Genomic DNA, 25256 nt, shown 5'->3' on the forward strand with positions numbered 1-25256 from the left:
CACTTGGAAGCAAGTGCCTTTACCACTTGAGCATATCCAGGGCCCATGTACAATTATCTTAATACTAATCTATGAGGATAAAGATATTTTAGTTATTTAAGGACCACCTATGTAGTTTCTTCTTTGGAATTCCAAGTCTAATTTATCCCTAACTGCATGTTTTTGTTATTTTTTAAAATTTCACGGAGCTACACACATACCAATCTCGTCTCCTAGTTCAGAGCTTATCTATTACTTTTGTCTTTCATTTTTTGATAAAGTATATGAACATAATTTATCAAGCACTTATTCTAAGATTTGTGACTATAATCTGTTTAAGAAATCCTTTCTTTACACAAATTCACATAATATTTCCTACTTGGCATCACTGGTAGATTGAATTAGTGGTCCCAATTATCTGGTCCTCTATAGGAATAGTGCACAGTATACCTACACTCTTACCATGGCCTCCTGGCATACAGAAGACCTTGATTTTGGCTAGGATACTTGAGTTGCCTTGAGCAATGAATTGTTAGCTGATGTGACACAGGCTGAGACTAATTCTGGCTCTGCCAAATGAACAATCTTCAAAGTAACTGCTGACCTTAGTTATGTCCTCAAATGAGCCATGTTCCCATTAAGTTTTCTCAGACACCAATATAAATCTCTAGACTTGATATTTGTGGGAAAGTTTTAATTTTCTTTCTTTTTTTTTTTTCCAGGTTTCTTTCTCCTATTGAACAAGCTTTGCGAAGTACTATTTTGCTTGGCATTGATAATTTACTCTAAATGTTCAAATTACTGGCAAAAACATCTATCGTTTTAACTCTGCAGGACCAGTAGTTACAAAGTGCAAGCATTCTAAATATCATCCACTGGGTACCTACCCTTCCTTCCTTCCCAGCTCACAGAAATACTTGTGTGCTTTGTGGGCTGCTTTTTTGAAAAAGCAGGGTTAGAAGGTTTGCTGCCTATTTGCTATTCCTCCTTGGGTTATGCTAGATTCTTTCTTTCTTATTGGCAAATAAAGCTCAAGATTAAAGCCTAAAGCCATGCTCTTTTACTTTATCTTGCTGACTCATAAATGTGTATTTCACTGACCCTCTTCAACTGTTATTTGGATATTGTTTTCCTAACATCTAGTCTACCATGTTGAATGACAAGTTCTACTTGAGTTCAGAACTTTCACTTCTTTAGTTTCCTGCATTAGTTAAGTACAATTTTCTTAGAGAATGCCTAAAATTTCCCACTCAACTCAGTGCTAGGTTTATAAGGTATTTCTGCCTCTGATCATACATACATCCAAGTAAGTTTAAATTTTTTTCCTTAGGTTTTTTTTGTTGTTGTTGTTTGTTTGTTTTGTTTTTCGAGACAGGGTTTCTCTGTGTAGTTTTGGTGCCTTTCCTGGAACTCGCTCTGTAGCCCAGGCTGGCCTTGAACTCACAGAGATTCGCCTGTCTCTGCCACCCGAGTGCTGGGATTAAAGGTGTGCACCACCACCACCCGACTTCTTAGGTTTATTTATTTAATGTGTATGACTGTTTTGCCTGCATGTCTGTATGTGTACCATGTGTGTGCCTGGTGACAGAAGAGGTGAGAAATGGGCGTCAGATCTACCAGAATTGAAATTATAGATAGTTGTGTGCCCCCATGTAGGTGCTGATAACCAAACCTGAATCCTCTATGAAAGCAGCAGATGCTCTTAAATGCTGAGCCATCACTCCAGCACCGCCAAATAAGCTGTAATGCATTTTTATGCACAATGCAAGAATAATACCCATAAACCAGGAGTTCCAGCTAATCACTTGATTTGCTCCCTGGCAAAGAGCCAGCGCTCTTAACCTCTGAGCCATCTCTCCAGCCCCCAAATTATCCTGTTTTCTGTTTCCTTTCTGCAATCAAAGAAAACATATTCAGCTAGCAAACCTGGCTATCTAGCACCTATGACACAATGGTCACAATGGTTGTTCGACCATACTGAGTCACTGTCACTGAGAAACGAAAGTATGACAGCTAAGGAAAAGAGACAAATCTTATGCTAAACAATTAAGAAATTCTCCATTACTTTAAATGTACAATTTTTGAAAGGCAGAAGTTTTAAGATAAACATTCAAAAACCCTGTCAGAACTGAGATTCAAGCATATAACCTGTCTAGAGTAAAATTAGGGAAAAAGCTCAGGTCTGATAGTATGTGATGCCAGCAGTACCAGATGTTTTACTTAAATCACAAGCTAATAAACTTTACACAAAACAAAAAAGGAGAAAATTATGACTCAACCACAGACTATGTTCCTTAAGAAAGCAAAGCAATGGCGACCTTCTAGTGCTAACAAAGTCTGCATCTTGTTTCCCATCATCCTCTGCTCCACAACGAACAGCAAAGGACACTTGGTGATTTTATGCAAAATCTTGGTAGGACCTTCTCAAAAGAATAAATCTGTTTAAAAAAAAAAAAAGAAAATGACTAGAAGAAAAAAGGAGTGGTAAGAAACAAAACCAAAGAGAAAGATAACCCTCAAGATTATCTAAAGAGCTAAGTAGTCACAATGAAAAACAGCCACATGAGAAGTCTGTTAGTTTTCTTGACTCTAACAAAATTCTAGATTAAGACTCAATCTGCAACCACACATGGTGGTACAGACCTTTAATCCCAACACCTAGAGACAGAGGCAGAAGGATCTCTGTGAGTTTGAGGCTAGCTTGGTCTACACAGAAAGTTCCAGGCCATCCAGGACTATATACATACACATCCTGTCTTCAAAAAAATTCAACGTTTTATAATTTTTTGGGAGGAAGACAAAAATACATAGTTCAAAGCTGAGAAACATTTCTGATATATTTAAAAAAGACAGACACAGATAAACACAGACACAGATACACACAGGTATGCACACACACAAACACACACATAGAAACACACAGATATATACATACACACATTAGGTTTCCTATAATTGATATTATTGAGGATTTTAATTTACAGTTCTTAATAGAGCTTTAGCTTTAGGCTACTATTTACACTATAAAATATTTTCCCAGTATTTCTTCTTGCTAGTGCATGATACTTCTTTGACTAACAGCATGATACTTCTTTAACAGGACAATATTATATTATTTGACTGCTCTGAAAGGCCTTGTTCCCAATCTGTCATATGTATTGTCTTATTAAAACTTCACAGTAATCCTATGAAGTATGTATTATTATTATCATTATTATAACTTCTATGGAATAAAAACGTTCAGAGACTAACGTTCTTTGCCAGAGGAAGCAAAGCTGATTTCCACATGACTCCATCTTATTCCCAGTTAGCTTGTTCTACTAAAATGCATCAGCACTCATGGGAAGCACTCTCCAAATCTATTGACCTATTGGTGGGCTTATTTCCATGCCTAACAAGGCATCTTTCTTCCATTATTCTCCTGCCCACCAAAATATTCAACTCCTACCAAGTGCCAAATATGCATCGGAGACTATTTCTATACTGTGTGCTACAGTCACCAACTATAAAACTTAATTGTAAACCAAGAATATGTTCTGCAATAAAGCACAAGATACCATGATAATGTACAGCACCAGGCCCTGGTGTTATCCCAAGTCCTAGATAAAACTTTCTCCAGACAGACCAGTTGGGGAGAATGAAGCATTACAGCTGTCCCCTGTGTGCAGCAGCAGTGTGACAAGAAAGCACACTCTGATGAAGTTAAATTATCACAATAGTAGAAGCTCCAGAACAAAGGAAATAAGGATGCTAGGCTGACAACAGAGGGAAGAAGAGACAAAGAAGGATCTTGGCCTGTGTTAAGAGAGTTCACCTTTATCTGTGATGTTAACAGGAGGGTAACAAAGGGATCTACTTAGAAGAACAGGATTTAAAACTTAATTATTAGAATGACAGGCAAGAAACTGAAGCAGATAGAAGTGAAGTGAAAGCAAGACTAATGGACTGATATGAAGCAAAACTCGCCAGTGAACTGCAGTCAGAAGGGAGTGAGAAAGTGGCACATCAGGAACACAAGGCAGGACACACTGTGATGAGAGCAAGATGCTTTAACGGTAATGGTGAAGGCAGCCTTGATGAAAGCAAGGTTTAGCAGCCAGGTGGTGGTGGTTGTGCACGCTTTTAATCCCAGCACTCGGGAGGCAGAGGCAGGCGAATCTCTGTGAGTTCAAGGCCAGCCTGGGCTACAGACCGAGATCCAGGACAGGCACCAAAACTACATGGCGAAACCCTGTCTTGGAAAAACAAACAAACAAACAAAAAACAAAAAAAAACCCATCAAGGTTTAGAATGCCTGGGCTGAGATGAAGAAATACACTGGGAGCAAAAGCCAGTGGCCAAGAAACTGAGAAAACAAAGTTAAAGATGGTTATGACATAGATATTTACATTAAGTCTTCAAGGAAAAATTTCAAGCTACAGCTGAATGCCATGAACCTTGAAGAAGGCAGGCTTTTCTTAAGAATGTGATAAGAGTTTGAAGGTCAATAGGAACAAAACACATAAGAATCCTATAACTAACAGCCAAGGTCAAGAACAAACACTTCACATTAAAGAAGGTTAAGATGTGTGTCAGGGCCTGGCCCAGGGTAGAAGGTCAATGAGCATCTGTTGAAAATGAAAAAAACTGAACCTCCTCCAGGGTGCCTGGTCCAACTGTCATCAGAAAGACATCATCCAGCAACAGATGGAGGCAGATGCAGAGACCCACAGCCAAACATTAGGCAGAGTTTGGAAATCCTGAAGAGGAGGAAAAAGGAGTGTAGGAGCCAGAGGGTTCAAGGACACCATGGGAAGGCTCACATAACTAACCTGGGCTCACAGGGGCTGCAGAGGCTGAACCAACAACCAGGGAGCCTACATGAGACTGACCTAGGCACTCTGCATGTTACAGTTGTGTAGCTTGGTCCTCTTTGGGACTCCTAACAGTGGGAACAGGGGCTGTCCCTGACTCTTTTACAGGCTTTTGGAACCCTATTCCTCATACTGGGTCTCCTTGCCAAGCCTTAATACATGGGGAGGTGCTTAGTCTTACTGCAACTGCAACTTGATGTTTTGTTAATATTCATGGGAGACCTGCCCTTTCCTGGACAGAGATGGAAGAGAAGAAGATTGGGGGTGGGGTGGGGTGGGGGGAATGGCGGAGAGGGACTGGAAGGGGAGAATGGGGGAAGGTTGTGGCCAGGATGTAAAATAAATAGATGAATTTAAAAAAAGAAAATGAAAAAATCATGCTGAAGTACTTGTGAAGTCTAATGACATAGAGGGCGAACATAGGAGAGATGAAAGTTATTGGAGGGTCAGTCAAGCACAGCCTGACAGGGCAGAGCTCCACAACAGAGGGCTTATATCCAGGACAATGTTGGAGAATTTACCTTGGCAAATTTATCTGAAGAGAGTCACTAGACCCAATGGATCAGGACCTCAAAATAAATGAGAGGCCATCAAAGAGATTAATTTTCCTATCTATACTATCCATCTAAAGGTATATGTAACTTAAGAACATTTCTGTCTCCTATTCTGTTCACTGAAACTTCTATTCAAGAAATCCCAATTGAATATTAGACATATACTAATGTTAGCAGATACTAGTCCAACTTAGGACGAGACTTATGAAGTCCAGACTTCAGACCATCAGATACATCTGTAAAGGACCCAAAGTATGAATCACAGACAACAGCCCTAAAGAAACCACCTTTTCATAATACAACTTTAAATCTTGGTAGATTTCTGCATTTCACCATGAAATCAACACTGCTATAAGTTGTGACAAAAATAGAACTCGGTAAATGATACTTAAAATAATGAATATGCCGAGCAGGTGAAGACTTTGTAAAACACTTTAGCCTTCTCTAAAGTACAATGTCTCTCTAACAGCCAGGGAATTGTATGCATCTGCACAGCTGAGACTGACTGCAGATGGCAGAACTGTCACTGGTTGGCCACACCTTCACTGTGCTGCTTTCATGTTCCCAGTAATAAATCTCCTGCAACTAAAGACAACCTTAAAAAGAAACAGAAAACATGTCAATGTGAGCTAAATGCTTCTTTACAGGTAACCCCAGTTTTCCTTTTCTTTTTTTCTTTTTTTTTTTTTTTTTTTTTTTTTTTTTTTTTTTTTTTTTTTTTTTTTTCGAGACAGGGTTTCTCTGTGTAGCTTTGCGCCTTTCCTGGAACTCACTTGGTAGTCCAGGCTGGCCTCGAACTCACAGAGATCCGCCTGGCTCTGCCTCCCGAGTGCTGGGATTAAAGGCGTGCGCCACCACCGCCCGGCCTTTTTTTCTTTTTTAATCAAGTTAGAGGACTTAGGTAGATAAATCTTATAATAATCACTCAGCACTAAGTAAAACTTGAAAAGGCAGCCATCAATAAAACCTGAGCACACATTTTTCAAAACAATTACCCTATTGTCAAGACTGTGTCACCACAGTTGGAAAGAAGCCATGAGAAGGAAAATGTTTAATTGATGACAATTCAATATAAGTCACTTTTGGAAACATAACAACCAAACAAAAATGAAAGCATATGAATGAATGCACTGCAAACTATTGTTTCAGCAGACTGGCTTTTCTTTGCTCACGTGTTTGTATGATTAAGTAACTCCTATGATTTGGTTGAATCAGCAACAAACAATACTGTGGGGTATATTTCTGTGTGCTGTGAACATGTGTTACTTCCATTGGCTAATAAATAAATCTGCATTGGCCTATGGCAGGGCAGGACGGAGCCAGGATTTACTAAATCACAGCTAGTAAAAAGAGCAAAAATTAAAATTCATACTGTTTGATCTTTGATCCAATACACTTCACACATTTTAAAGAGAAAGAAATAATTAGCAAACTATAATTTAGGATGTAACACATACAAGAACTACCTACTGGGTAGGACAAATTATACTGTGCACACTTCTCTAGGAAAATCCTTCCAGTGAAAACATTTAGTATGATGTACATAAAGACAACATCACTACACACAGAAACCAGTGAAAAGCTGCCCAATTCCCAGGGCTCACCTATTACTGTACCTTGGATAACTACTGCAATGATCAGTAACTCAGTCTATTAAACTTCTCCATAGGAAATAAAAGAATAAGGTCCAGAACTCTAAAGCAATCATTAAAAACAGAGCATATGTCCAATGCTGGAGGTTCCCCAAATGATCTCTCATACAAAGGTCTCACACAGTGTAGATAAAAGTATGCCACATCTACCATGAGAACATCAATAGCTTCTAGCAATTATCTCTATGGGACAACTCCTAAAGTAAAAGGTGTGCCAACCTTTTACTTTAGGTTCACCGCAAGTTAATTTTTCATTTGATTACAACTTTAGAAAATATCAATGAAAAATTAAAACTCAAGCCCAAATTTGGTGGCATAAATAATTCCTGAAAGTCAAGGAAGACATAAGCCATTAGTTTTAAAAACACTTTTAAAAGAAAGCATGATAACAAGAGATCATCCTAAATGCATACTTAAAAAATACTATTAGATACAAATCAGATTTTTTGAGAGTTTAGGTTCTACTATCTCATATGGTTACTTCCTGGAACGTTAGAACTGTTGCAGTAGCTATCTACTGACCCCAACTGGCAAAGTTACAGAGGGAGTTATAATGGCTAAAACGTGACTAATCGAAGTTTTGTTTTTACATGAAGACAAACTTTAAGAGCAGTAAGGAAACAGAAGATCATGTGAAGGAATCTACAGATTCACAGATTTATTCTCCTATAATACATACAATGAGGAAAGTCTACCACACTAAAAGATTATGCCACTGGCTTAAAGAGGTTTAAATTCTACATAATCCCATTCTCACTATCTAGTACATATTCAATTTCTGTACTTTCATAACACTTTCTGTTTTCATTTGACAATGTCCTCAACATTTCTACCAGGGAGTTATATCTTTCAGCATTACTAATACTATGATATTTAAAAATCATGCTGTTGCCCTTGTACTTGTTAGTCTTTCAGATGGTTGGTAGTGTTTTATCTTTTATTAATAATTTTATTGAAATTCTGAGATTTTTTTTGTTGTTTAATATGAAGATGACAAATATTACTTCAAAACTGTTTACAAAATACTTTATAAATATGATTTTAAACAAAATACAAGGTAGTTTCAAAATGAATCATTTTACCTTATCAGAAGTTTGTTTTGGTAAAAATAAATAAATAGATAGATATATAAATAAATGGAATTTAATGTCTTACAATGCAGAAAGGGAACTCCCAAGTATCATGTGAATATGTACATGCATGCACACACAGGCTGGCATGCAGACCCTACTCTCTCTCTCTCTCTCTCTCTCTCTCTCTCTCTCTCTCTCTCTCTCTCTCTCACACACACACACACACACACACACACACACAGAGGTTATAATAAGGCTCAACGTTTGAAGGGAGTCTTTGGGTTTAAAATGAAATGACTCCTTTCTTTTCCCACAAATTTTCAGACAGTTATTAAATGTAGAGAAGTAGCAGTTTGAACTAGTCTTGAGGTAACATTTAAGTTGTATGACACGTTTCCTATAAGCATGCAGGATCCCATCCATACACTAGTATAAGGGGAACTCTAAGGAAAGTTTCTTAAAAATCACATTGAGGGCTGAGGAAAGAATGCAGGTGATGATGTAAAGGCACAGAGGTCAGAATAAAATTCCATTCATTCATTCATTATTAAAATAGAATTAAGCCACTTAGATGTTCATTTAATACCAGTGATTACCCAGCAGGTTGTTGTTATCAAAGCCAAAATAGTACACAGACACACCTCCTGCACTCAGGAAGCTCATATTCTACCAGTGAAAACAGTGGGCGTATTTTCAATACCAATTACATATTACATAAAAGCTAACAATAACAGGTTACAAAACAGGTAAGTGAAGGGAACTATTCAAAATCCTACAAAGACACAAAGTCAGACCGGAAAGGCCATAGAAGTTCTACAGAAGTAGGATCCCTCCAGACTAGTGCTAAGAATGGGGACGCTACTTTAAGCAGAGAGATCTCATACTCTTAAGAAATGAAACCATTTTGTACTGCTCTGTAGAGGACAAGTGAGCACAGAGGCTCGTTTTCTGCCCAGATGTATTGTTTTGGTGATGAAACAATAGCATGAACAAGGCACTTATCTCAGGAGGTGGTAAATGTGAGCATCTTGTTTTAAGAGCACGCTGTACATTTTGTAAACCACATTTTAAGTAATGGGTCACATTTAAGGAGTAAATAAAGTTTCATTCCTTAGAAGCAGAATATGTCCTTAGTTATGTGCATTTCAAGTTAGCTGGAAAGAAGTTGGAGGTGGATGGTACTAACACAAAGTCAGAGAGAGGAGGGCAGGGGGCTGGGAGGAATGCTCCGTCAGTCAAGTGGCTGCAGTATGGGCATAAGGATCTCACTCCACCCCAAGAACCCAGGTTAAAAACAAAGCTGGGAGTAATAGGCGGCACATGCCTGTAACCCTAGCTAGGGAGTCAGACAGTGTGATTGCTGAGGCTCATTAGACAGTAATCCTAATAAATCAGGTGCTCTGAAGGAGAGATGACATCAAATCAAAATTAATAAAGAGACAAAGAACATCATTAGTTATGAATAAAGTGGTCAATCAAGAAGACAGAACAATTATTAACATATATCCTCCAAGTATTGATATACCCAATCTCATAAACACTGTTAGACATTCAGGAACACTAAAGTACTAAAAGCTATTAATGAAGTTACCACAGCTAGAGCCTCTATGAGGTACCTACTATAGCAGATCTGTCTTGAAGTGGGCACTTCTTTACCATCTGATCTCCTTAATTCCCAATAACAGCAGCTTCTTTCTCAGCAGGGATTTTCCCATTAGATTCCTGCTACTATGTCACTGAACTCTTTTTACCTGGTGTCCTGGCTAGCTTTATGTCAACTGATACACGTTGGAGTCATTTGGGAAGAGAGACCCTCAGTAGAAAAATATGCCTGATTTGCCTGTAGGCAAACCTATATATAGTGTATTTCCTTAATTACTGATTGATGTGGAAGAGCCCAGCCCGTTATGGGTGGTACCACCCCTAAGCAGGTGGTCCTAGGGTTCTATAAGAAAGCAGGCTGAGCAAGCCAGGGGGAAGCAAGCCAGTAAGCAGCATTCCTCCATAGCCTCTGCATCAGCTCCTGCCTCCAGGTCCTTTGCCCTATTTGGGTTCCTGGCCTGACTTCACTCATTGATAGACTGTGACATGGACTGAAATAAACCCTTTCTTATCCAAGTTGCCTTTGATTACGGTGTTTTTTCACAGCAATAGAAACCTAACTAAGACACCTAGACAGAATTTATTAGTCTCTCATATACACAAGGGGCAGAGTGCTACAAAAATTAAATGTTCTGGTATCTGTGCTAGGTAGATCTAAAACCTAGAGCCACATTTTCAAAACGGGAACTAAGAAGACAGTTTTTATTTACTAAACCTGTTCCTTTCATTTATAGCTCCCATTTTTGATTTATTCCTTCTAATAAAGAGTCAAAAGCAAGCATAAAGAGATCTAACAAGAGAAGCAGAAGCATATAAAACAGATTCCATGAACAGCAATGGCAGAACCTTTCAAGTAACACAAGGCTGAGACAGGGTAATCTGGTAGTGGAATGCTACCATATCTATGTTGTTCAAATATGTTATTAACTTTTTATAACCTTAAATGGTCTTAGAATGAAAGATATAAAAGAAACTATTTTCTAACTGAGGCATGTTTGTGTTCTCTCATTCACCTCCAAAGCTGGGGTTTTGCAGTCATGTAGCAAACAGACATGTTGCATGTTATGTCAGTCACATATTTTATTAACTTTTACTACATAAATATCTATGAATCACTCCTAAATTATTACTTCAGAGATCTCAACAGTAACATGAGCCAAGCCTTGCACAGTTATATTTTAGTCACTACATAAGTCTAAGAAATAATACTTGATGGAGTAGTTCTGAAGCCCCATGAAAGTCAGCATGTACGGCTCCCCCAACTACACTGGGTTTACCGTGTGTTTACCCAGCAGCATTGCTAGTAGCTACATAAAATCGCAGACCTGTTTCTCAGCACTGGTCCTGGCTGATTCCTCTTGTGCCAGCACCATTTCACGCTCTGCAGTTATCTGCACACTTTCTCTCAGTGCTTCTTCCAGCTCTTCAATCCTGTCATCCTTCTTACGGAGACTGTCCTGGAAAACGAGGAAGACTCGTGAAGGAGGTTAACCAGAACTCAGAAGGGCCTACGCATCAAGGAGGAGCTATTTGATTATTAAACATTCTTCTCGCCAGAAGCAAATTGAGGCCAGAAAGATACCTCCATAGAGTAAAGAATTGAACAAGGGAAGAAGAGAAGTAAAGGAAGCTGAAGTCTATTACTAAGAGCATAGGATCAAGTTAGTGAAGCAAGACAGACATGATGGATTTGCTCTCTGCAACAGAGAGAAGGAAGCAATTGGTGTTAGATAGCATAAGTAGTAAGAGGTTAACTATTTAAAAATATAAAACTGTTTTTAAAAACTACTGCTTAAACTGAGCTGAAAGTCAGCTCTGATGGAGTTTCTACTTAAGAGTCAATTCCACAACACTCTCTTCCTTTGGGAAGTCACACTTGCGTAACAGACTCAATTATACAGACAATTTCTGAAAAACATCTTTTTAAAAATGAAGATGCTTCCTAACATTTCCAGAAAGTGAAATATTATCTTCTTCTCATGAAAAAATGGAAAATAACTACATGTGTGTGACTTGTTTGGATATGAATGAACAATTTAGTTAAGCAAGTAATATGCTCTAGGAGTTTAAAATGTAACTTCCCATCCATATAATCAATCTTTAGGATCCCAAAGACAGTACAAGGGTAGGAAAGATACAAGAAAAAGCCAAGAAGAATGGAACCATGGATTGCCTGAACTATTCTCAAACTCTTAAAAATCACAGTGGATTCGGAAAAAGCCAAGAAGAATGGAACCATGGATTGCCTGAACTATTCTCAAACTCTTAAAAATTACAGTGGATTCGGAACACAGTATTGTCTTGTATTAAAATATGAAAATGAGTAGCAAGGTTTGCCCGGATGTTGATACAAAGAAGAATAAAAGCAAGCCCCTATCTTAGTATATGTCAACTCAAAATGAATTAAAGGACTGAAGCTAAAACCAGGTGTCGTAACTCCCACATACACAGTATTCACAAGGCTGAGGCAGGTGAGTCTCAAGGCCACCTTGAACTACAATGTAAGATGCTGCTCAAGGCCACCTTGAACTACAATGTAAGATGCTGTCTCAAAGCCATCTTGAACTACAATATAAGATGCTGTCACAAAAAAAGATGAGGAAAGAAGGAAAAAAAAGAATAAACAAAACTAAGAAACTACTTGGGGTGGCTTCATAATACTGGATTGGGGAAAGGTTTTTTGCCTTTTTTTTTTTTTCCTTAATAAAACCTCAAAAGCTCTGGCAACAGAAGCAAAATCAGACAGACAGAATTACCTAAGACAATAACAATCTCTGCATTACAGCAAATAATCAAAAGAGCCAAAGTAACTCTTACAAAAGAGAGAAAATTTTCAACTATAATCTGACAAGGGCTAATATCCAAAAATACGTAAGAACTGAACAGCAAGAAAACAATCCAGTTCATTAACAGGACAAAAGAGATGCTTAGATATCTTAAAAGAAAACATAAAAATGGCACATGATTTTGAAAACAAAATCCTCAACATCACAAATCATTGGGGAAATATAAAAAAACCACAAAGAGCTATCTCACTCCTTTTCGATTACTATAGAAAACACAAGAAGTGAATACTCATGAGGATGTAAACAGGGACACTGTCTCTTATACATATGGCAAACAGATGGAGGGTCCTCATAATATTAAAAACTGCACTACTAAATGACTCGGCAGTTCCATGCTTGTGTATTTAAATGAAAGGAAATCGGTAGATTGAAGAAACATCTATTTGGCTACTTTACTATGGTACCACGTAATGGCACATGGCTAAACAATAGCCAAGAATCAACCCAAGTGTCCATCAATAGAGGAATGGGTAAAGAAAATATGCCATCTTCATGCCAGTGAAGTGACTCAACCAGTAAAGCTAGATGACTTCAGTTCAATTCCCTAGAACTCACAAAAAGTTAGAGAGAAAGAACTAAATCCACAAAGTTGTCCTCTGACTTCCATACAGGCACATGGTATGTTGCTAATGCCTCACCTCATCACACAGACATGTACAACAGCAACAATAATAATTTTAAAAATTAAAGTTCTCTATGACAGCCTAACTCAGATGGCTTTCTATTTTCCTCTTTTCTGTCTCCCTTGTCTAGGCAACTGCCAATATCTTTTCAAAACTCTAATAAAATTGTCTTTAAGCTCAATTTTTTTCTTATAAAAAAAGAAAATGTGCTGTATATACATAGTGGTAATACTACCAAACCACAGAGAGAGAGAGAGAGAGAGAGAGAGAGAGAGAGAGAGAGAGAGAGAGAGAGAGAGAGAGAGAGATTGTGTTCCATAATGAAGATGACGCCAAAGGACATGTTAACTGCAATGAGCTAAGCACATAAAGGTAAAATGAACACATGGGATCTCAAAGCTGACTTCATGGAAGTAGATGATGGCATTTCGATGAGAAACATTTTGCCTTGTTTTAACTTAGGTAGTTAACTCAACAAGGATTCTTATTTCCAGAACCTTGTCCTTCCTCTTTGGGTGGTTAGCTAATTGTGTCAGATTGTTAAGTCAAACACCCACAAATAGGATGAGACACACTCACCACCTACAACAGGGATAAAAGACATAAGGTTGTCTGTGTTGCTAGTTCAGTTCGGGTTCTTTGGCCTCAAACTCTCAACCCTACAACCTCAGCTTCCTACATGTAGTATGCTGAGATTCTAGTAATAGGCCATCATACCCAGATCTAAAAATTGCAAAAGGGTAGTTTTAAATGTTCTTATTGTAAATAAGTAAGAATGTAAAGACATCTATTACTCTACAACATATGCATGTAGTAAACGTCAGATAATACCACCTAAACAGAAACAATGATTATTTCTTTATTAAAAATAAAACTACAAAGAAAATGTGTGGGCTAATATGTGGAGCTAATCAATTTATTACTGTTGTTTACCTATTTGGGAAGGCTGGTGTATAACCTTGCATATGCTAGGCAAGTATTCTACCATTGAGCTGAGCTACATTCCAAGCAAGGAGTTAGTCATTTTAATAGCACCAGTAATTATTAAATTGGTAACCTAGTAGAAAAAGGGTAGGTGGGAAAGGTACTGTGTAACATACACAAGTACTTAACAGCTATTTGAGAACAGTGAAAGAGCAAGTGTTATCATCTTTTAATACTTTCAAACAAGAGCAGTATCTGCAGTTTAACTTCAATTGGTATTGCATACTCATCAGAACTAACAACATACCACTGGCTCCTATCACTGGATTAGCCTACTTTGCCAATGACATTTATTCAGCAAAGGCAATTAAGAACATTACAGAGTAAAAGACATAAACATGTGACTACTTTAAGAGAGATGGGAAAGGGAAATTGGAAGCTATCAATGAATTTCTCATCTCCTAAAAAAAGGGGGAGGGCCACACTATATTCAAAGGTGATTAGGTCAAAGACTGTGGCAGCTTAACTGGAAGTGCACTTGGGCAAGTTACTAAGAGTGTTAGGTCCCTTAGCAATTCCCTTGCACATGTCACTGAGACCGGTCTCTCTGGAGTACTAGACTTTGCTTCCTGATGCGATGCTGAAGCCCTGGCAAGGAGCAGGGAAGGAGATGTTCTAAAGAGGTCCCTGGGCCCTTCCATCTAATAAACTGTTACCTTTGTTTGCAGTTGCAATATGAACCTCTGACAGGCATGTGGAAACATTAGTTGAAGCAGACCAAGAAAAAGATATAAAAGTTTCCCATTCTAGACTTATCTAGAATGGGGAAAAAAAATGGACCAAGAAGCAACAAATGGTCAGACCCAGAATGAGTCAGAGTTTTACATTCCACAGAAAACCCCCGATTCCTTTCTTTCAAAAATGGGATAATTTTAGATGTCATTTTCCTCCACTGGACTTTAAAAAAAAAGTTGTTTCTACAACCAAGGAGGCAAGTTGGTACCTAACCACATTCCCCAACCTCCACTTCCCCCGACTCCCCTGCCACCAAGCCTGCCTCACAAATAAATTTATTTCTGTTCTTGTCTCCTTGCCTTCTACAAACTGTAAGACAGCACGTGTGGTGGTTTGAAAGAAAATGGCCCCCATAGGGAGTGGTACTATTAGGAAGTGTGGCTTTGTTGGAAGAAGTGTCACTGTGGGGGTGGGCTTTGAGGTCTCCTTTGCTTAAGCTACACTCAGTGTGACACACAGTTGCTTCTGCTGCCTGCTGATCAAGATGTAGAACTCTCAGCTCCATCTCCAGCACCAGGTCTGTCTGCACGCCACCATGAAGATAATGGACTAAAGCACTGTCATCAGCATTTGGATTCTTCCTCCTGCCACTTCTTCACTAGCTAACTACATATTTTCTGTCTCATCTCTCTTGCTTATGTACCTTCCCCTTTTAGTTTAGAAATTCTAAGAATACTTGATCACAAACAGATACGAAACATTAAATCTATCTGTTCCTTTCAGAACAACAGGGCAAAGTGTTACCCTGATTTTCCCAGGAGATCCAAACGCTTAGGGAAGCAGGACAACATAGTCTGTATTTGGGTTGGAGAGAAACCTACTGTCTGTCTTGGCCAGGCAAGTAGAAATAAAGGGTGAGCATTCAGGGTCTTTGCGCTCCCTTACGTTTTTACAAATGGACAAGGTGAAAACCAGATACTGTGGAAAGAACCAACGTGGGGGACAGACTATGAAAGAGCTACTCCCATAAAAAAAGCACATAATGGGGAGGGAGCATGAGAGAGCAACTCCCATAAAGCAAACACAATACAGCCAGAAGAAAAGACTGATATTTTCAGGAAAGAAAAAATATATTAAAATAGGGAACAGAAATTCATGAAAGGGGAAATATCGGGGGGGGGGACATTATTTGGTACTCTAGTTGTTTTTATATCTGATGATTATGGTAATTTAATTTGTAAATATTTGAAAAGAAAATGGGGAACATTGGGTACTTCCAAGTTGGATATTTTTGCATTCTAAAGCAGAAATCCTATGCAATGGACTTAAGAAAATAAATGTTCAGTCTATTTAAATAAAATTTAGAAGCAGCTAAGAGAAGAAATTATAATATTGCTAACTTACAAGAGATTAATAAGATAGCTTTATAACTATTATCAAAACTGAAGAAAGATACTGAAAGATAGGAAATCACAAAGAAACACTTGCAGATTGTATTAAAACTAAAGACAACCCCAAGAACTGAACTTTTGCAACCCTCTGGTCCCATCTATCCGTCTCCATCCTTGCTCCCTCTACAAGGAAAACTTCGGTTTCCCCTGCATTTATTTATTTATTTTTTATTTATTTATTTAGAGTCACACTTTCCCCATCTACTCATCTCTAGAAGTCACCAAGTGGAACAAATTTCTTAAGCAAAATGAAATACTGTTATGGCTTCTTTTAAGATAAAGCTTTGAGGAAGAACTGATCCTGATATGATCTATACTTTATATAACCTGAATTAAAATGCAATTCTGACACTTCTTAAGTCATATCAGGATTCTTTTGATTTTGCTAAATTTTAGATCACCCTGTTAATCTACAAACCACAATTTTCCTGACTTTAGCTCTTTAGAGCTTTGTATTTGTAAGTCTCCTTCTCTGTTGATCAGTTCTTAAAACAAGGAAATATGTGAGCCTAAGTCTGCACAAGCTTTACTGATGACCTCTTTGCATTCCCCTATGACAATCTTCTCTGTTCTACTAAGAATACACTCTAACGTAACTGCTCCATCCATCCATGCACTTAATGTAACTATTCAATCTGTCCATGCCCTCTAATGTTAACTGTGTTCTACCCGTCCATGCACTTAATGTAACTGTTCTATCTGTCCATGCACTCTAATGTTAACTGTGTTCTATCTATTCAAAATTATTTTCTTGTAACTGTGTATGTGTCATTTTGTTTGTTGATCTGTTAATCTGTGACTGCATACTTTTGTTTAAGACTAGAATAATGAGTTTATGGCTTTTTGTTTGTTATTGTTTTTCATTTCTGTCTAACCACTTAAATGGTTTGATTCAAACTGACTACATGTAAGTGCTCATGTAAACTTAATCCAATTTCCTTCTAATTCATGAGATGAGGCTGGAGAAATGGCTCAGCAGTTAGGACCAGGGTTTGATTCCCAGCACCCCCATGGCAGATCACAACCATGTACAACTCCAGTTCTGGGGAATCCAGCACCTTTTTCTCATGTACAGACACAGAGGCAGTCCAAACACCTATACACATTAAATAATAAAATATAATTCATGACTTACATAAATCTTAGAAAAGAAATGCTTCCAGAACTGTTCACATTTTCTCTCTGTTATTACTGTCCATATTTAAGACAAAATATCCATATCATCGACATTTCAAATATAGCTTCACTAAAATATGGTAATAGTACATAGCAATTACTATAACTAGAATTATTGTAATTGTATCAAACTACAACTTTTGTCATATTCTGAAAAAAAAATTTTAATAAGCATATCTAGTGTTCATGGACAGGAAATAACATTTCTTATTACCGCTGTGTCCTCCCAACCCTAAGCACAATTGTAATATAAAAAGTACTCAGTGATTGTTTACCAAAGATACCTAAGAGCCTGCATGAAATGTGAATCATCAAATTTAAGTTAAACTATGGCTTAGAGAAAATGCTTCAGAACTGACTGAAATGAGGTTAAATTCCTGTATAAGAAAGAAAGAAAGAAAGAAAGAAAGAAGGAAGGAAGGAAGGAAGGAAGGAAGGAAGGAAGGAAGGAAGGAAGAAGAAGGAAGGAAAGAAAGAAGGAAAGAAAGAAAGAAAGAAAGAAAGAAAGAAAGAAAGAAAGAAAGAAAGAAAGAAAGAAAGAAAGAAAGAAAGAAAGAAAGAAAGAAAAAGAAAGAGGGAGGAAGGGAAGGTGGAAGGGAGGGAGATGAAAGAACTTAACGGGGACAACTAACAACTAACATGAACCTCACTTTTATTACTCAAGTCCTGTATTAGTGAATAGCAACTGGAATTGAAAAACAGTTCGATGCTATGGACAGTGTTTTTTTTAAAAAAAAACTTTAAATATTAATGGTATAGTAAGTCTTGTAAAGTCTTTTATATAGAAATATATATTTAAGCTATTCTAAAGCTCTACCAATAATGAATTTTGGAGACTATATGACAGAAAAATTGGACAAGCAAGGACCTAGATCTAAGAAGTTAAACTATGCCCTCCCAGATCAAGAAAACATAAGAGGGCTACAGAGATGGCTCAGTAGTTAAGAGTACATGCTGCTCTTACAAGCACCTGGGTTCAGATCCCAGCATCCACACTGGGTAGTTCACAGTCACCTGTAATTCAAGCTTCAGGAGAGCCCACTTCCTCTTCTGACCTCTGAGATTACCCCCACTGTATCAACCCATGCAGCCATGCGACTCCTCATCTCAACGCCTTGGCAGTATTACATAATGTATATGCCCTGTGGTTAGGAACTGTGAATTGTACAGTGTGCCTGCCACACCTCAGGAAAGCTGAGAGGACAGAAAAGGAAGGTGGCAGCAGTGGGCTGTAGATGGTTCAGCAAATGCTTGGCATACTCTACAACCTAAACCTTCTTTCTAAAGTATCATGGCCACGAGAAATGGGGCCAGCCTACAGACATAGGAGATGTGGCATTAAAATCACTGTTGCGTCAGTTAGGAAGCTGGCCATTACAGCACTTCAGTGCTTTTGCACTGAATTCCCCAACTGCTTTAGGCCTAACCTAAATACTAAGAAGCTAATTGGCACTTACCACACTATAGCTGCTACTATTGTGATTAGGCCTGGTTTAATTAATGTGAATAATTGGGCTCTTGTTCTTCCAGAGGAGCTGGGCTTGATTCTCAGCACCCCCATGGCAGCTCACAACTATCTGTAACTCTAGTTGCATGGAATCTGGTGCCTTTTTCTGACTTCCACAGGCACCAGGTACAAATGAGGTGCACAGATAGTCATGCAGGCAAAATATCCATACATATAAAAATATTTTTAAAAAAATTAAAAGGATGGTGCATACCTTTAAAAAAATAAAAAGAGGGAGGCTGAAGAGATGGCTCAGTGATTAAGAAAGCTGGCACCTCTTCCAAAGTACCATGTTCAATTCCCAGCACCCACATGGTGGCTCACAGATATATGTAACTCAGGGGATTCAACACCCTCTGAGGGCACCAGGCACACAAAAGTGGTGCATATACATGCAGGCAAAAGACCTATACACATAAAATAATAACTATTATTATATAACATTGTTATATAATAATAATAACTTTAAAACTTTAAAAGAAAAAGAAAAATAGGAGGAAAATACAAAGTAAGATGGAAAAAGGAAGACAGACACAAACACATACACCAAAATTACCAACACACTTTAATGACTGGAACTGGCAGACAGTTGTACTGACAACCCTGAAGCTTAACAGTAACACACTCGTTAAACTGACATTGAACTTACCATTAAATGTGATCACCTTGAAGCAAGATGACTCCTCCTACGCTGAGGTATCCACACATAGCTGTGGAATAAACCTTGCCTTTCTATTTGAAAGCCATTCCTTTTTGGCTAACCAGGTTGTCTAAGAGGAAGGCAGCAAGCATGGTTAGAAAGAGAAGGAAGAGGAGAAGACAGAGGAAGAGCAGACAGCAGACAATGGGGAGCAGATCTTGGCATGCACTCCTTCAGACTCAGGACTCTGACCTGTAGCTGCTGAGAGCTGTCGCTGAGACTGTCCTCCCTTCTCCGGGCCTCCTCCAGCATCTGTGCGCTCTTCTTCTTCTCCACCTGCTCCTTGTGCTTCAGGTTGGCTACCTTCTTATTCTGGTCCTTCACTTGCCTGTTGATGGACAGGAAGACAAAGCTTTCATGTATGCACCAGAGGGAGATGTTTATTACATGTCATGCCCAAAGGATAGCAACAAAATGTTCCTGATGCAAATTCTTTTCAACAATTCCAGTTTTTTCCTATATACCAATATAGGAAACCATACACAATAATGCTGCAATTTTCTAATGGAAATATATTTTAGCGCATACAATGAAATTACAGAATAAAAGAAAGGGACAGGAGTCTGTGAAATGATAAAGTAATCAATTCAAGCCTCAGGCCTGAAATACAGAAGCACTCTCTTGACATCAATGTACTGAAATATTAGTTGGCTAATTAAGTAAGATATGGTCTTGAAATATCATTGCACTCTTATCTGTATTAAATGCTTCAAATACACAATAGGTGATATCTATTGTATATGTGTATGAAAATAATGATATAAATGGCTAGGAACTTAGTGGAAGAAACAGAAGAAATCTGCCAGACATTCTACAGGACACAGAGAGAAGTGACTGTGAGACTCTAGGCCTATGGGCTGAAGACAGATGCCCCAACTTTACAGAGAACTTTGGATGACTGTCCAGGCTGCCAGCTGTCTCTGTCTACTCTTGCAAGACTCCCGAAAGTTGCTTGCAACCTTCTACCATTTCTCAGGTAATATTATATCCTTCTGAGATCTCTGATGTAGTTGAAGACTAGATAGTTATAATTTCCTTAGTTATGATAAAAGATAAGTTAGATATGAAGCCTTAGACTCACAAATACGGAATAGACAGGATATCTTCTTTAATTTTGCCAAATACAAATAGACTAGATATTATAAATAGACTAGATATTGTAATTATAATTCTTGCTTAATAATTGTTTTGTTATATATAATTTTACTATGTTAAAGTTAAAACCTTCCTTTTTGAAAAAAAGAAAAGGGGAAGTGCTGGGAATGTCTTTCTGTATGCTATGACGGCATTACTCTGATTGACTGATAAATAAAACACTGATTGGCCAGTAGCCAGGCAGGAAGTATAGTGTAGGCAGGATAAGGACAAAGGAGAATTCTGGGAAATGGAAGGCTAAGTCAGGAGACGCTGCCAGCTGCCGCCACGAGAAGCAAAATGTGAAGGTAGAACTGGGAAAACAGGGCTAAACATAAGTAAGAATAATGGGTTAATTTAAGTGTAAGATCTAGCTAGAAAGAAGCCTGAGCCATTTAGGCCAAACAAATTTAATTAATATAAGCATCTGTGTGTTTATTTGGATCTGAGCGGCTGTGAGCCAGGTGGGACCAGGAAAACTTCATCTACAAAATCTCTTACCTATTACCACAGCTTCCTCTATGCCACACTCTCTCACACACACTATCACTCTGTCCTTCACTGTGAGTAGTCTAAAGTGTATGAAATTCAATGTTATGTTTAAAATAGCCTTCTTTTTGTCAGATACAATGATTCATGCCTACAATCTCAGTATTTGCAAAGGTGAGGAAGGACTACTGTAAGTTTATGGCCAGCCTAAGCTACACAGTAAGCTCTGGGTCAGTCTCATATACAGAGTGAGATCTATTTTCAAACAAATAAACAAATAAAATGAAAATTCTTTTCTTACAAGTTTGTTACACGTACATAGATGCTTCATTAGTTTACACATTTTCTAATTTCTTAAGATTTCCCAAGAAACTACTACATATTTTCGATATGTTATCTGAAACTCAGAGTTATCAGTGAAAGTGGGATGGATTTTCTTAATCCCCTCAGTTTTTACTATAATATTAAATGATGAATGAAACTTTTAATACATTCTCAAGGTGACAGACAATTAGACTTTTTTCAATTTGCTTGCTATGACAAACAATGCTGCTAGGTAAAAAGTAACAGACCTATGCAAAAGATTGTCAAAAGGATAGGTTCAGAACCCAAACGACTAGGTCATACGGTATATCTTTACTAATTTTCTCTCATAGGGAATATATGACTGTATGCCACATGTCACCACATCAACTAAACTTGGCACTATCTAGACATAGTCTCTCAAGTATGGGACTTTTCTCAAGGGTCGGGTGGAATGCAGACATGAAACCCAGAGCCCTACACACATGCTAAAGTAAGCCTCTACCACTGTCCTACATCCTCAGCCCAGTCCATTAAAGTTCCAAAATGCAGCTTCTTGGTTATCAAGGTTGAACCTCTTTTAATATGGTATCTGGTCTTTCCTGTTTCTAGCACTATCATTGTTTAGGACATCTTTTTCTTAATGGCAGATCTCTTATACATTGTCTAAATATTTTCTCCCAACCTATGAGCTATTTCTTTACTTGCTTTATGTTACATTTGTATTTATGGAATTTAAAATTCACACGTTCTGATTTCAAACTGTATTACAAATATACATTAACCAAAATATTATAGTATTCATAGTATATAAGCAGAAATAGCCTTCATTAGAACAGAATAGACACCATACAAATAAGTCTTTGCAGTTACAGTCAATTAACTTTTACAAAGGTGCTAGGAACACAGAGTGAGGAAAGACTAGTTTCTTAATGAACAATGCTGGAAAACTGAATCTACATGAAGAACAATGGGCTTGGACCCATATTTTCATATCATATACAAAAGAATAAACAAAATATATTAAAATTTTAAATGAACTAAAAACTATCAAACTACCAGAAGATAACATAAAGAAAAGAATTCCTTAATAATAAGCAATTCATTTTTGTGCTACATGGAGCCTAAAGTCTGAGGATCATGTGAGCCCAGGGTGCTGTGGGATGTTCTGTATGGCAAATGTGTTGCTGATTGGTCAATAAATAAATCACTGATTGGCCAGTGGCTAGGCAGGAAGTATAGGCGGGACAAGGAGGAGAATAAAGCTGGGAAGTGGAAGGCTGAGTCAGAGAGACACTGTCAGCCGCCACGATGAGAAACAGCATGTGGAGATGCCGGTAAGCCACGAGCCATGTGGCAAGGTATAGATTAATGGAAATGGATTAATTTAAGCTGTAAGAACAGTTAGCAAGAAGCCTGCCACGGCCATACAGTTTGTAAGCAATATAAGTCTCTGTGTTTACTTGGTTGGGTCTGAGCAGCTGTGGGACTGGCAGGTGAAAGAGATTTGTCCTGACTGTAGGCCAGGCAGCAAAACTCTAGCTACACCAGGGTTACAAGACCAGTCCAAACAAGACTCAAAAAGATCCATCTCAAAGAAGGTGGGGTTTGGTGGTGGTGGTAAAAGAGCAAAAGACTTGATATTTTACACAACAAAATGCAAAATACCAACTTTTATATGGGGAAATCATTCAACAGAAAAAGGAATAGCTTTATTTATACATGAAAACATATTCAACAATACAAGGAAATGCAAATCAAACCTATAAAATAACACCTCTTATAATCTCCCCCCCCCCCCGCCCCCCCGCCCCCACCCCTCTATCTCCCTGGCTGTCCTGGAACTTGCTCTGTAAACTAGGCTGACCTCAAAACCACAGAGATTTGCCTGCATCTGCCTCCTGAGTACTGGGATTAAAGGCATGCACTACCACTGCCCAGAAATATATCATCTCTTATAATGGCTATAATAAAAAAGAAACAGATAGCAAGTGTCGGTGAGGATGTGGACAAAAAAGAATCCTGGTACAGTGAAATAACGGTTATGAAAATTGTATGGCAGTTCCTCAAAAACTTGAAATCAATTCCCAATGTGGTGGCACACACCTGATATTCCAGTACCCCAGAAGCTATAAAAGAAGAATGAAACACAAGTTTGAGACCAACCTGGCTTATATAGTGAATTTTAGGTCAGTTTCCATTATATTGTAAGACCCTGTCTTCAAAACAAACCAATGCATCCTTTAAAAAAGAACTGTGCAGGCCTGTAGTACCAGGCTGAGCTGGGAGGACCACAATTCAAAGGCTGCCTGGCTAGAGTGAGTTCAAGGGCAGCAAGGCCAACTTAGCAAGACTCTGCTTCAAAAACAAACAAAGTAGGCCCATCGACATGCCACCATGGGTAGGAGAGAAGCTCAGAAGGACCCACCCTCCGTGGAGCTGTGAGTAGTTAGTGTTTGAGGAGGAAAAGTAGTCCATGGGAAATGGTGAATGAATGACATTGACAACAAAACCATAGAACGTACACACCTACACCACTGGGAGGGTAGTGACAGACTTCACTGTGTCATAGGAAGTATTTACAGTTGTCCACCAGAGACAGCACAATAAAATAGTACCAGAAGAAATAAAAATAACATTTACATTTAATTTTCCAACTTCCTAATTTCATTTTAACATTTCCAAAATGGAGCATTCTATCAATTAATAGAAGAAGAAAACGAAACAGATTAGGGACTTAACATTAGAAAAGTCAAGGAAATGGAGAAAAATTCTGCTTTCATGAATCAAACTGCTTATTTTCAAAGTTGTCCTTATACTTTTCACATACTATATGCATAAATTCCTTTCACCTTGTATCTAAGAGTTATTCCAGATGGTGCTGGCAGCCAGTGATGTCTGTAGCAAGGCCTGGTTATTGGAGGCCTTGTGGCACACTAAGTAAGGAACCCACTTAAAACCACTGGATTGGCTTTTGGTTAAGAGTATATATTACAGGCTAAACATTTGATCCGATCAAAGCCAATTTTACTTTCAGCACTTTTTAAATTCATAATTATATCTTAAAGTAAAAAAATTAAATTTACTCCTCACAACACAGAACTAGGTCATAGTTTTGAATTTTATTTCAGAAAAGAATTAAAAAAACCCATTGCTCGCAATCTAGTCTATCCTATACCCCATTTGTGTATGTTTTTAAAATTCACATTTTGATTTTCAAAATGCTGGACATAACACTCAAATGACTTGCCTTCATTAATTCCAGAAACTTTAATAAAATCCTGGCAACACAGAGCATGCACCCAAACATGACTGCATGCTTACACAGGAGAAATTTTAAAACATCAAGGTGTCTTTGCTTTTGTCTTTGAGTTTCTTTTTCTTGATTTTCTAGACAAGTTACTTTTAACTTCTTGTTAAAGATAAGATAGCTTCCATCTTAAAGGAGAACGTGGTCCATACTCTCCACATGGTTCCTTATTTTCATTCTCAATATCTTTTCTTTATTTTAGTTTGTGGCTATTACTATTACATTCTAAAGACTAAGAATAACCATTACCTGGCCTTTCTCTCCAATGACTTTGCCTGCCTTGTCTTGTGTGTATGACAAATGTGAGCGTGGATGTATGCAGAGTATATACACAAAGTAATTCCA

General features: G+C 38.0%; 1 protein-coding gene across 12 annotated transcripts in view; it reads right to left on the minus strand.

Annotated features, from left to right (window-relative positions):
- Erc1 (ELKS/RAB6-interacting/CAST family member 1) overlaps positions 1 to 25256 on the minus strand; it is a 338915-nt gene that overhangs the window by 169106 nt on the left and 144553 nt on the right. For 7 of the 12 annotated variants that reach the window (XM_052719640.1, XM_052719639.1, XM_052719642.1 and 4 more), the window contains 2 exons: positions 19868 to 20003; positions 11039 to 11170 (listed from right to left, as the gene is read on the minus strand). In XM_052719640.1, coding sequence (XP_052575600.1) covers positions 11039 to 11170; positions 19868 to 20003 — 268 coding nt within the window. The remainder of the gene's footprint in view (positions 1 to 11038; positions 11171 to 19867; positions 20004 to 25256) is intronic. The other 5 variants (XM_052719645.1, XM_052719643.1, XM_052719646.1 and 2 more) reach the window with 1 other exon arrangement.

Source organism: Peromyscus californicus, unplaced genomic scaffold (assembly GCF_007827085.1).
Source record: "Peromyscus californicus insignis strain IS unplaced genomic scaffold, ASM782708v3 Scaffold_6__1_contigs__length_162567912, whole genome shotgun sequence".
Classification (NCBI taxonomy): domain Eukaryota; kingdom Metazoa; phylum Chordata; class Mammalia; order Rodentia; family Cricetidae; genus Peromyscus; species Peromyscus californicus.